The sequence below is a fragment of the Nansenia antarctica genome (genome assembly GCF_963989245.1).
Source record: "Nansenia antarctica genome assembly, chromosome: 1".
Taxonomy (NCBI): Eukaryota; Metazoa; Chordata; class Actinopteri; order Argentiniformes; family Microstomatidae; genus Nansenia; species Nansenia antarctica.
The window spans coordinates 48,012,902-48,026,766 of NC_137674.1; the positions used below are offsets into that span (position 1 = coordinate 48,012,902).

The window sequence follows — 13,865 nt, forward strand, 5'->3', positions numbered from 1 at the left end:
CTCCCATGGTTCAATCACCGTGTTGTGTTCCAGGTCTATAAAGGGGCTGTGGAGGACCTGACCATGGCCATCAGGATAGACAACACCTGCTCCTTCGCTCACTACAACCGTGGAGTCTGCTACCAGCAGCTCAAGGAATATGAACTGGTCAGGCTTGACCCCCTTTTTCCAAATATATATATTGTGTTGAATAGTTATTATAAATATATATATTGTGTTAAATAGTTATTATAAATATATATATATATTGTGTTAAATAGTTATTATAAATATATATATTGTGTTAAATAGTTTTTTCTGAGTGGGGCAGTCCCACTCATATTTTTCATTTTATTGGACGGAGATAGTGAAGACAGACAGGAAAGTAAGGAGAAGAAGGAAGAGAGGGCATGTCAGCAGGGCATGGGCTGGATTTGAACCCATGCCGACATGGGCATATGTGTGCACTGTAGACAACAGTGCTTAGACCACTGGACTACCCCAGGGCACTATAATGTATTAAATAATACAGGTTCATAAATATTACATGATCATTTAGAAATAACATTCACATATTTGAGGTGTAGCTTTTCTTCTCCCCTCTCTGTTTCCAAAGAGGTGTTGAATGTAATGTAGTCTCCATCAATAGTCTCCATCAATAATGGATTGCAGTGCGCTGATGCATTGTGGTTTCCCATTACCCATGTCTATGTGTTTTTCTGTGTGTGTTCTGGGGAGGCTGGTTGAGGCAGAAATCGGAGGACGGGATCATGGAATGGAATGAGGAGTGGTATCAAACAGTGTTCCTCATTCCATTCCATGCATTACAGTGAGACCGTCCTCCGATTTCTACCTCTACCAGCCTCCCCTGGTGCTGGTCTTATACTATGTGGTATTGAGGCGTTGCATATCCATGGCTGCCAGTGTAGCAGTTGTTTGTGTCATGGCTGTGTTGTTGTTGTTGTTGTTGTTGTGGTTGATCTCCTAGGCTCTGAGAGACTATGGGATCGTGCTGCTCTTCCCCAGGCAGAAGGAGATTGATCTCAAGGTGCTGATCAACCGGGCTCTCCTCTATGTGGAGCTGGGTGACCACCACAACACCTTACAGGTAGATAGAGAATACCACCACAACACCTTACAGGTAGATAGAATACCACCACAACACCTTACAGGTAGACAGAATACCACCACAACACCTTACAGGTAGATAGAATACCACCACAACACCTTACAGGTAGACAGAATACCACCACAACACCTTACAGGTAGATAGAATACCACCACAACACCTTACAGGTAGATAGAATACCACCACAACACCTTACAGGTAGATAGAATACCACCACAACACCTTACAGGTAGATAGAATACCACCACAACACCTTACATGTAGATAGAATACCACCACAATACCTTACAGGTAGATAGAATTCCACCACAACACCTTACAGGTAGATAGAGTACCACCACAATACCTTACAGGTAGATAGAATTCCACCACAACACCTTACATGTAGATAGAGTACCACCACGACACCTTACAGGTAGATAGAATTCCACCACAACACCTTACATGTAGATAGAGTACCACCACGACACCTTACAGGTAGATAGAATACCACCACGACACCTTACAGGTAGATAGAATACCACCACAACACCTTACATGTAGATAGAATACCACCACAACACCTTATAGGTAGATAGAATACCACCACAACACCTTACAGGTAGATAGAATACCACCACAACACCTTATAGGTAGATATAATACCACCACAACACCTTACAGGTAGATAGAATACCACCACAACACCTTACAGGTAGATAGAATACCACCACGACACCTTACAGGTAGATAGAATACCACCACGACACCTTACAGGTAGATAGAATACCACCACAACACCTTACAGGTAGATAGGTATTGAGCACAGATTCTCCACACTCTGATTTTAGGCTGCAGAGAGAAATGTCAAAAGGCTGTGGATTGGCTAAATGTACTCTATCTATTACTAATTCATCTATCTATCCATGCAGGACTTCAAAGCTGCCTCACAGATAAGCCCAGAGGATGCTACCATCCACCACGCTCTAGGAGTCTACCACCATAGGTCTGTCTCTTCCCTCAGTCAGCCTACACATTCTCTTTATTCCTAGAAGTCTAAAACAATAGTCTATTAAATTCTTCTCCATAATAGATTCAAGGAGAATATATTCCTTTCGAGTCTGACTTACAATCTGAATCCAATTCACATGTCATTATGGAGTATTAATGTTCTTGTTTTTGCCCGAAGGCAAACCCATAAACATTCTCCAATATGACCTTCAATGAAAAATGATTTACAATTTCCAGATGACGCTGATGGTTGTTGTGTTAATGTGGTCGTAATCTGTGCAGGAGATTGGAACTCAATGTACTGTAACTGTACACACAACACTTCCCCGAGGCGACACCTCTGCTATCACTCACACAGACATAGGGAGGCTGGGGGAGGCAGATATCGGAGGACGGCCTCATGGTAGTGCATGTGTTTGATACGATTCCTGTGTTTGATACCATTCTAATTCTGTTCCAATGCATTACAATGAGCCCGTCAAAAATCGCCAAAATCAAATAAGAACAAATACTTGAATTCCCTCCCCCTAAGGCCAAGTTTGGGTTGATGTTATTCCAGGTTTATATGCCGCTGTGCACAATAGCTCGGGGGTGAGGTTAGTATCTGAGACACTCTGAGTGTGTAAGAGACCCACATGTCATCATGCCACTGAGACACATTCGTCGCCACTTTAATCAAAGCTATGATGCTGATACACTCATGTACTTTCTGTTACTTTGTGTTCTGCATAAAGTGAAAACATTCTGTATTCTTCTCAGCATTCCACTCTCTCCGACGGAACCTTTTACCACCTGGTCTCTCACATAACGCTTTGAGAAATGTTCAAAGCCTGAATACTGTACAGTATAAATGCAGGGTAAAACTGTACAGTATAAATGCAGGGTAAAACTGTACTGTATAAATGCAGGGTAAAAAAAAAAGAAAAAGCATCCCTCTCAGAGAACCGGGAGAGAAAAGGAAGGCTTTTTTTTGGGAATTGCAGCGAGGAAAATCACTCAGCGAGGTCATTCAGATGTCAGAACTCTATTGAAGCTGTGTTCCTTCCTGATAGAGAGGGAGTAGAGGTCAACTTTCAGGAAATAACGTTTTGCTTTGGTTTGGTACTGAAGTGAAGGTTAAACTGGCTCTGAATACAGATATTGTGAGGAGGAGGGAGAGGAGAGGAGAGGAGAGGAGAGGAGAGGAGAGGAGAGGAGAGGAGAGGAGAGGAGAGGAGAGGAGAGGAGAGGAGAGGAGAGAAGAGGAGAGAAGAGGAGAGCTATTGCTTTGGAAATGTGGTCATTTGAAAAATGATTCTAATGCGTCACATTCTAATGCATCACATTCTAATGCGTCACATTCTGGTACTGAGCCCTTGGAGTAGCAGTCGTCTGCTAATGCTGACTACTGGTTTTAACAGCATTATCACATCATTACTTCCTGTTGAATGGGTTCTTCCCCCTGAGAGATGAACTTCCTGCTTCAATAGAATTCTATCATATTCTCTCTCTAACTGTTCTCTAAACAACAATTATCGTGTGTCCTGTGTGTTCTGTGTGTGTGTGTGTGTGTGTGTGTGTGTGTGTGTGTGTGCCAGGCTGGGCCAGCTGCAGGAGTCAGTGGAAGCCTACAGCCAGGCCCTGCAGCTCAGTCCCTTCTTCTTGGATGCCTATGTGGGGAGGGGCAATGCGTACAAGGACTATGGCCACGCCCAGGCCAACAAGCAGGCGCAGAGGGACTTCCTGTCCGCCCTGCACCTCAATCCTCTGTGCTCCAACGCACGCATCAGCCTGGGGTATAACTTCCTGGTCAGTACCACAAGAAAGCCCACCTATGTCGCCATTATGGAAGTCCATCAAGTGAGCAACGCTTACTGTGCACCCATGCAGTGTTCCCCTCTGAGTTCTTCTTCTGCATAAAGGCCCCCAAGTCAGAATACAGGGTTATCTTTACCAACCTTTTCCATTGAGTTCTATGTAATTGTAAATGTTTTAGGCAGGGCAATGTTTAAGGTAGGGGTCCGCCCCGCCTATCCAAGGTAGGGAAAACACTGCCATGCCTATTGATCATTCTGTAGTACTTTTTGTTTACTCTACTTGTGTGCTTAATTCACAAGCAGTGCATAGGATGGACCTTTTACTCTAGGTGTTGGGCTTGTAATGGACCTTTTACTCTAGGTGTTGGGCTTGTAATGGACCTTTTACATAACCCTGATAGGGAACTCTATAAATGATATATAAAATAATATATGAAATGTTGACTCTCTCCAGTGAATAGTGCTTCAATTGCAAGTGTTCTATGCATGTAGTACCTCCTATTTGATAACTATCAACAGTGTATTTTTCATTAGTATTTCTATTTGTTTTAATAATGTGTATTGTGGAGAGGTGAAGAGGTTTGTACTACTCTCCTTGTGCGGTTCTTAATAGAGCACAGAGGGCGTGGGTTTCAGTCAAGACTGCGATCTGGCAAGCTGTTTAATATGCAGAAAACTCATTTGTCTATCCTCTATCCCTGAATGAAATAAATACAAAAAGTATTAAAATAACCTTTTTTAAATTGCATTAATTTGCATTTTAGTATGTAGTCTTAAACTCACTGTCGTCCTCTTGCTAAGATATGCGCCTGCACCTGCCTCTAACTAAATAGAGCTCACCTTGACAGGTAATTGTGTTAACCGAACACCGTCTAGAAATAGCATAATAACATCATATCCTATTCAAGCATACTGATTTTTCTTGTTACTGTTTATGTATAGTTAGTGAGTTTGTCTCCTCCGTCTCTTGTCGCTAGACCAGGGGCTGGTGGAGGTAGAAATCGGAGGACGGGCTCATTGTAATGCATGGAATGGAATGAAGAATGGCATCAAACACATGCTCTGTGCTCCATCTATGTGGCCAGGTTTTTGGGTGCTTCCAGAGAGCTTGGAACCAGTTCACAGTGGCGTCAGAGATTGACCCCAAGTGCTGGATCGCTCTGGAGGGAAGAGCCATCACCAACCTGCAGATGGGCCACACGTATGCTGCCTTCCTGGACATTAATAACGCTCTGAAGGTACCTCGTTGGCCTCTGTGGTAATGTTGTAATAGCACTAAACAACATTGTCCTCTGTGGTAATGTTGTAATAGCATTAAACAACATTGTCCTCTGTGGTAATGTTGTAATAGCACTAAACAACATTGTCCTCTGTGGTAATGTTGTAATAGCACTAAACAACATTGTCCTCTGTGGTAATGTTGTAATAGCACTAAACAACATTGTCCTCTGTGGTAATGTTGTAATAGCACTAAACAACATTGTCCTCTGTGGTGATGTTGTAATAACACTATGAACAACATTGTCCTCTGTGGTGATGTTGTAATAACACTATGAACAACATTGTCCTCTGTGGTGATGTTGTAATAACACTATGAACAACATTGGAATAACGTTACATACTGTAGTTTAGTATTTGCTTTGTCTTGAACTTACAAAGTAATTACAAAACTATCATGTTCATATGATGTTGTATAAACATACAGTACACCCAGTGTTTCAGGACTTAAGTGGTTCAGTCCACATAATGTGGTTCTACATCAGGGGAGGCTGGTGGAGGTATAAATCAGAGGACAAGCTCATTGTAATGCATTGGAACGGAATGAGGAATGGTAAAACACCATTCCATATTCCATTCCATGCATTACAATGAATTTAATTTAATTTAATTTAATTTAATTTTGCCATTTAGCAGACGCTTTTAATCCAAAGCGACTTACAATTACGAATTACAGGGACATTCCCCCTGGAGTAACTGAGGGCTAAGTGCCTTACTCAAGGGCACACTAGTAGTGGTGTGGTTTCAGGTGGGATTTGAACTCACAACCTTCCGATCACAAGTCCAACTCACTATCCACTAGACTAGACCACCACTACCCCAATGAGCCCGTCCTCCGATTTCTACCTCCACCAGCCTCCGCAGTTAGACGTAATCTATTATTATTTGTGTATTCACTGTGCTACCCCACTTCCTGCATGCTTGCTTCGCTCTGCAGCACCATCCCCAGTCAGACCAGATGCTGACTAACCGCGGAGTGATCAACCAGGTCATGGGAGACAAGGCCAGCGCTATGAGAGACTACCAGAGAGCCATCTCCATCAACCCCCAGTACTCCCTGGCCTTCTTCAATGCTGCCAACCTCTACTTCTACAACAGACAGTTTGAACAGGTGAATAAACAGTTGTTGGACAGTGGCCATTGAATCACAGTTGGGATTAGTTCCATGTCAGTAGATTCATTGAAAGTCAGGACTGAGAGTCAGGACTGTGCTATAATTCCTGTACTATTAATAGTGTCCTGTACTGTTGACACTTTTTATTGAATTATGCCTAGTTCCTTATTGTCTACAAATTGCAAGATACTGCTAATTGTAAATAATCTTATTTGTCACTTATGTCCTGTACTATTGTCACTTTTTAAAAATGTTTAATCTTGAATTATGCCTATTGCCTTATTGTCTTGCGCTGCAATGTCAGGAACCGAAGCCTAAGAATGTTACGCTCTTACACTTGTGCAATGTGACGTAACAATAAACTTGAAACTTGAACTTGAAACTTGAGGAGGTGGTTCTATATATTGTGGTTCTACATGTCTGGTTGTGTGTCCCCCAGGCGTGCGAGTACTACAGCCAGGCGTTGGAGCTGGGCCCTGGGGATGAGTCCGCGTTCCTGAACAGAGCCATCACCCGAGCTCTGCTGCGGAAGGTTCCAGAGGCTCTGCAGGACTTCTCCCAAGCCCTGAGCCTCAACCCCTACTCCTCCCACGTCTTCTTCAACAGAGCCAACCTCTACTGCTCCCTACGCAAGTACCGCGCCGCTGAGAAGGACCTGACCGTGGGTGAGGCAGCACAGAGCACTCTTCTGCTCCACACTTGTTATGTTACGTAGCAGGGGAGGCCGGCGGAGGTCGACGTTAGAGGATGGGCTCCTTGGAACACGTGGAATGGAATGTGGAATGGTATCAAACACATAGGTACACATAGGTTTGGTACCATTCCTCATTCCATTCCGTCCACCACAATGAGCCCGTCCTCTGACGTCTACCTCCACCGGCCTCCCCTTTGACACAATGTAGTGCTTGTGCTCATCTCTCCCTGTCGAGGAGGCATTTAAGTGTTCCCATGTTGAATAGAGTTGCAACTCCGCTGTCTACAGGCTATTGTTGTAAACCACTCAGTAAGTGAGGTCAGAGAGCTTTTGTTTTGTACTGTACTGCACAGTATTTTCCATAGACAATGGATGTATATACTTCATATGTTCAGTTCAACTCAATAACAATACAAAGTGTATTGTGGTGTCTGTAGCTGTATTCCAAATGGACTGAGTGATGTCACACCTCCCCCCCTCCATGATGAATGTGTGTACTGCAGGGGAGGCTGGTGGAGGTAGAAATCTGAGGACAGACTGATTGAGGAATGCTTATCAAACTGTTGAAATACCGTTCCTCATTCCATTCCATGCATTACAATGAGCACCGTCCTCTGATTTCTACCTCCACCAGTCTCCCCTGGTGTAGCGGCTGCTGGTCCCTTGTCTTGTCTGCATGGCTGCTGTTTGGAGTGGAGTCTCTCAGCTGCAGATGTGAATGTCACTCTTGACTCTGTGTTATATTTGGTGGTGAGGGGCCCCATGGCAGTGGTTTGGTGTTAGTGTACAAATCAGTTTCAGGCATGGGTTAGGGCATGTATAGGCACGTATTGCTTCAGTGCACCCGTCTCTCTCACACTCTCACACCCAGAAGGAGGATACCTGTAGTTGGCTAACACTTCTCCAAAAGGGCTCTCACAAACAATAAACACATAATGAATAAAAAAAACATTGAGTATTCACAAATCTAATGTAATCCACCTGCATCTTTTTTTTCTTCTTCAGATTGTACACTTTTATATACAGTATGTTGATGTGGGGGTTCAGCCTAAGTGTGTTTCTCCCTCCTCCCCCCTCCCCTCTCGCCCTCTAGCCCTCCTCCTCCAACCCAGAGATGCGCTGGTGTACAAACTGCGTGCTGATGTCAGAGGTCACCTGGGTTTGACCGACCAAGCGGTACAGGACTACTGGATGGCTGTGGAGCTGCAGGAGGGGCTGGAGGGCTGAGAGGTCAGAACTGTGGTACTGAACCGTCCCCTTATGATGATGTCACATGACAGGGCCATACGTAGTGGCCATGGATATGGATGATAGAGTAAAGGTGGGATGTCAATCAATGTGCACTTTAGGATGCAAAGCATCTTCTTATTTTTTTGTATTAAGGGGGCGTTATTAAATGTTTAATACATGCTCTGAATGAAAATGTATGCAAATGTTTGAGATGCGTTTTTTTGTGTGTCCTTCTGGTGTTTGAGAAAACCCTTTTTGGGGGGGGGCAATCCCACTCATATCTTTCATTTTATTGGATAGAGAGAGTGAAGATAGACATGAAAGTAAGAAGAAGAGGGCATGACAGCAGGGCATGGGCCGGATTCGAACCCATGCCGACATATATGTGTGCACTGTAGACCACGGACCACTGTAACCCTAACCCTAGACCACTGGACCACCCCAGGCCACGAGAAAACCCTTTTAACCAAGCCTTCCATGCGTCTGATGTACAGCTATAGTAGCTGAGAGATGGAGGAAACACTTTCTGGGACTCTCTCAGCATACAGTATCTCCCATAAAACGCACAGATTGTGTTCCCCTCTGTGGAGCTTGTTCCAGTGAATGTTCCCGGGTTTTTGCACATCAAAATGAGCTGAGTCAGTGTCCACAAAACACAAGCTATAGAGAGGAGATGAGAGGGGCCTACAGAGTGTAAGAAACACCTGCCAAATGAACTGGCGGTCACCCAGGAGAGGAGGAGGGAGGAGGATAGAAATAGGAGGAAGGTGGGGGGGGCAGAGAGGGGCAGAGAGAAGAGAGCCAGTGACAGAGAGAGAGAGAGAGAGAGAGAGAGAGAGAGAGAGAGAGAGAGAATGTAATGAAAATGAAGTGTGAATACAGCCATCTGTTCCATAGTCACACAGAGACAGTGAGTGGGTCTGCCCGTTGCATCTCAAGGGCAAGTGCATCTCTTTCTCTGGGTAAGCAATACCAGCATGAAAACCTGTATGACCAACATTTTTCTTATGACTAGGAGGCTTTTATACCTACTATTGAACATCCAAATAGTTCCCTTAAATTGAGCATGGCTTCAATGGATGTGTGGTGGTTATGGCAAAAAAAGTTGTACTGTATTTTGAAAGGAGTGCACTATTCATGTTTCAGAGGAGACTGACATTTTCATAGTTTTCAGTAAGGAAGAGTTTGGCATCAAAAAGGTGCAATAGCATCATTGTCAATGAATACGTCAATATTAAGCCTTCAATATTGCCACATACACAATTAAGTATATACAAATTACGTTTTTTTACTTTAGTTGATCAAATCTGACTCCTGTTAATGGTTTCATATCAAACGCTGCATATTTGTCCTGAATGTCCTCTGTTTGTTGGCACAGAGGCTCTTGGACATTTGGTCAGTTTTACCAGAATGAACTTCAAGCTGTCACATAAGTTCAGCAGAGCCAGCAACAGCTCGCTCATCCAACTTCACCACCAGATATTGAATTTGGCGTTCCTCAGGAAAAACTGTAGAAGTCTTAAAATTCTCAGAGTTGCCAAGCCTAATAAAGCAGTGTCCCTGACACTGGCGGACTCAGGGGGGGGGGGGGGGCAGGGGGGGCGACCGCCCCTCCTGGTGCCCCCACGGTTGAAAAACGTCTCTCTTAAGTGCCCTTTTGAGTGGCAAAAATGACCTTTTGAGTGTCATAAATGCCCTTTTGAGTGGCACATATTGGTGCCCCTCCAATGGTCTAAACTTGACCATGTGCCCCTACAAGTTGAAAAGCGTCGCACTAAAGTGCCCTTTTGAGTGGTGAAATTAGAGGATGTGCCCTATTGGCTGCCCTTCCAATGGTCTAAACTTGGAGTCCCATGTTGTGCAGTAGGTGCCCTTTTTTCCTTTCCACCCCTGCCCTTCAAACAGCCTGAGTCCGCCACTGGTCCCTGACTATTATGATTTCCTTATCCATTAAGGGTTAAATGAAACAAGGTCAGGACTTATTCCAAAATGTTTTCATAACTTGGCACACCCCTTTAACTTCTTGTTTGGGTTCCATTTGATCAGCCAATTAGATTTGGTATACAATCAGATTTTTTCTCAAAATGATTATGACAATCAGTAGGCTATGCTCTCTGGGCGCTTTGATTACGCATGCAGTCTCGCAATGATAATGTGTTAGTGCAAATCATTTAGGGTGATGACTCAAATGGCACAGATGGCATGTGAACCAAATAAAGCATTGTTTGATGAATAGCTTGTACAACGATGTTGTGGGAACATTAGGCTATTGTGCGGATAATCAGAAGGCTACTCTGCACCAATTTGCCAATCCTTCAGCTTAACGTCAAAATTGTTAAGTGTTTTTTATGACGCTGACTGTGATTCTAGTGCCTCATCGATTAGGACCCAGACTCACCCCAACGTCATTATCAAACGTGTGACGCTGCGTCTGTGAGAGGAGGGCACCGCAGCCCCCGCTGCTCTCCGTGGTCCTGAAACGCAGCGCAACACTCAGCAACAGCCGGGAGGAGATGGGACGCTGCACAGTCGCACTGTTTGAAAGGGATTATTCAACGGACCAAAACAAACTATTTTAAATTGTTTTGTTGATGGAAAACTCCAAAATGTTGCCTAACAGTTCTTTCAGGAATCTAAGCATAGAGGAAGGTTTTTTCCTCATGAATGCGTCTGGAAACGAAACCCACAGCGAGTCTCACGGTAGCGCAATTCTCATCTCGTTCATCTATTCGGTGGTCTGCTTGGTGGGACTGTGTGGGAACTCTATGGTTATCTATGTCATTTTCAGATATGCCAAGATGAAAACGGCAACAAATATTTACATTCTGAACTTGGCTATAGCAGACGAGTTACTTATGCTAAGTGTGCCGTTCTTAGTGACATCCTCACTCCTCCACCACTGGCCGTTTGGTTCCCTTCTCTGCCGCCTTGTTTTAAGTGTTGATGCCATTAATATGTTCACCAGTATTTACTGCCTAACTGTTCTAAGCATAGACCGTTACATTGCCGTTGTGCACCCCATCAAAGCATCCCGATACCGGAGACCCACCGTAGCTAAAATAGTCAACTTCGGGGTTTGGATGTTTTCTATCTTGGTCATTTTGCCTATTATCATATTTTCCACAACGGCGCCGAACTCGGACGGTTCTGTGGCTTGCAATATGCAGATGCCCGAGCCGGAGCGGCAGTGGATGGCCGTGTTTGTCATCTACGCCTTCCTAATGGGCTTTCTGTTCCCGGTGATAGCGATCTGTATGTGCTACATCCTCATCATCGCCAAGATGAGAGTGGTGGCACTCAAGGCAGGCTGGCAACAGCGCAAGAAGTCGGAGAGGAAGATCACCCTGATGGTGATGATGGTGGTCACGGTCTTCGTCATCTGCTGGATGCCCTTTCACATCGTGCAGCTCGTTAACGTGTTTGTGCAGCAGCACAACGCGACGCTCAGCCAACTCGCTGTGATTCTGGGATACGCGAACAGCTGCGCAAACCCCATCCTGTACGGTTTCCTATCGGACAACTTCAGACGGTCCTTCCAGCGGATTCTCTGTCTCCGCTGGATGGAGAATGCGACCGAGGAGCCGATAGACTACTATGCCACGGCTCTGAAAAGTCGTGGGTACAGTGTGGACGAATTCCAACCGGACAACATGGAATCGGACAGCACCTACAGGAACGGCACCTGTACCTCAAGGACCACGACCCTGTAGCATAGAGAGACTATTAGTGCCATGCTATTTGAACAAAATGAATGTAACCGCTAATTATTTAATTGTAAGACTGTTACAGTTACAGTATTTGTTTGTTTTGTTTACTTGCAACAATTTATATGAACAGAATTAAAATGCCATGTGGGGTAAATTAAAATGTCTTATCCTTGTCTTTGCACAAATGTGGGTCCGATTTAGGTGACTGCGCAAAGGTCTGTGCTCTCCATGCACTAATATTTCAGATTGTCACTGTGCTCCGGGATAAAGGACTCCGCCCGCATACAACAGGCGACTAGAACGGAAACCGACTGGTACTCAGATTAAAACAAAACATGAATATATTAATTCACCATAATTGCTGGAGTGTTAAACCTTGTTGTTTAAGATTAATTAATTACAAACATTATAGAGGGTGGAGTCCTGTGCTGTGCTCCATTTCTCCATTTATTGATTCTTCATGTTGTCAATGTGAAGTGGCAGAAAAGGCAATGATTTTCTCCTTTAAATCCCTCATGCAGCAACAGGAAAACATGTTTACAAACGGTATGCAGAATGATCATATCCTGTTCCCAAGCACATCCTGTCTCAGTATCTTCTATCTGGCATCCTAGGATCAGATTCACTCAACCCCTAATCTAGCTTCACAATGTCTTTATCTCTGTCACAATGTCTACATCATGGGAGGCTGATGGAGGTAGACATTGGAGGACAGGCTCATTGTAAGGCATGGAATGGAATGAGGAATGGTATCAGACCTGTGTGTAGACCAGTCAGATGATTTGATAGGATACCATGTCAGAGAGCAAACTGAAAAAGCCTAACTGTATATTGCTGCTATGGGGCCCCTCTTTAAAGGTAGACTGGGATATGGTGTCATGCCCGTGAAAAACAGAGCAACTTTATTTCTTCAAAGATATTCTAGTGAACAACAGTAAACGAGAGCATCCACTCGTCTCACTGCCCTCCACTACATTCAACTCTACAGTGTCATCTTTTCCCTCCCCCCTTCTATGAAATGTCTGGATTCGGATTTCTACCTTTGGATGTTCGCTCTGTCACAACACACTCTATTCTCTAGTCTGTTGCATCTCTGTTTCTGTCTCTGTTCTCTGTCTCTCTCGTTGTGCTATGACGTCATATCCCGGAGTCTACCTTTAACCTTTGTCTGATACATGCTGTGGCACCTCTTGACCCAACATCCTGTATACACTGATCCTTTAGATACTAGGCTAGATACTTCCAATATACTGATACATTGGTCTTATTTACAACTCATATCTTAAAGCATGTCTTGTATATACAAACAACATCAATAGTATATACAATACAAAAGTATAAAGGCGATATGTGAACCAGGGGAGGCTGGTGAACGTAGAAATCGGAGGGCCGGTTAATTTTAATCCATGGAACGTGTGTTTCATGTCATTCTTCATTCCATTCCATGCATTACAATGAGCCTGTCCTCCAATTTCTACCTCCACCAGCCCTTCCTGATGTGAACATAACAGTCAAAACATTTGATCAAATTGAATGATCATACTTTGCCTCTATACCTGTGTTAACTATGTAATTACTCAGGCAACACTACATTTTATTAACATGATGTTAGATTAGTAATTACATAGTAATTGGATTGAGAGGTTTGTGTTATCCTGAGTATGAAACAACATTATAAGTAATTACAGTGTTATTACACAGGTATAGGGGCAAACTTATGTAAAGTGTTATCAAATGTATTACCCATTGTCTTATCAGTGGACAATTCTTTCAATGAAAACATTGAGTATACAGTAAGTGCAAAAGGACACATTTAAGGTAGTAGTGTTAATCCAAACTGAATGTAGACTTGAGCTGAAAGAACCCCAAACCCCAGGTTTATAATAGTCTCTATGGCCCCCACCTATCACACACTAGCTTGCTTATATCACCTCCTTCTCATTGGTGT

The 13,865-nt window shown here is 43.8% G+C and overlaps 1 protein-coding gene across 1 annotated transcript; it reads left to right on the forward strand.

Annotated features, from left to right (window-relative positions):
• Positions 1–10,816: 10,816 nt before the first annotated feature.
• sstr1a (somatostatin receptor 1a) lies at positions 10,817–11,920 on the forward strand (the record flags this gene model as incomplete). Its single annotated transcript, XM_080543409.1, has 1 exon — positions 10,817–11,920. One exon carries the CDS (start codon positions 10,817–10,819, stop codon positions 11,918–11,920), a length of 1,104 nt encoding a protein of 367 aa, XP_080399535.1.
• Positions 11,921–13,865: the final 1,945 nt, after the last annotated feature.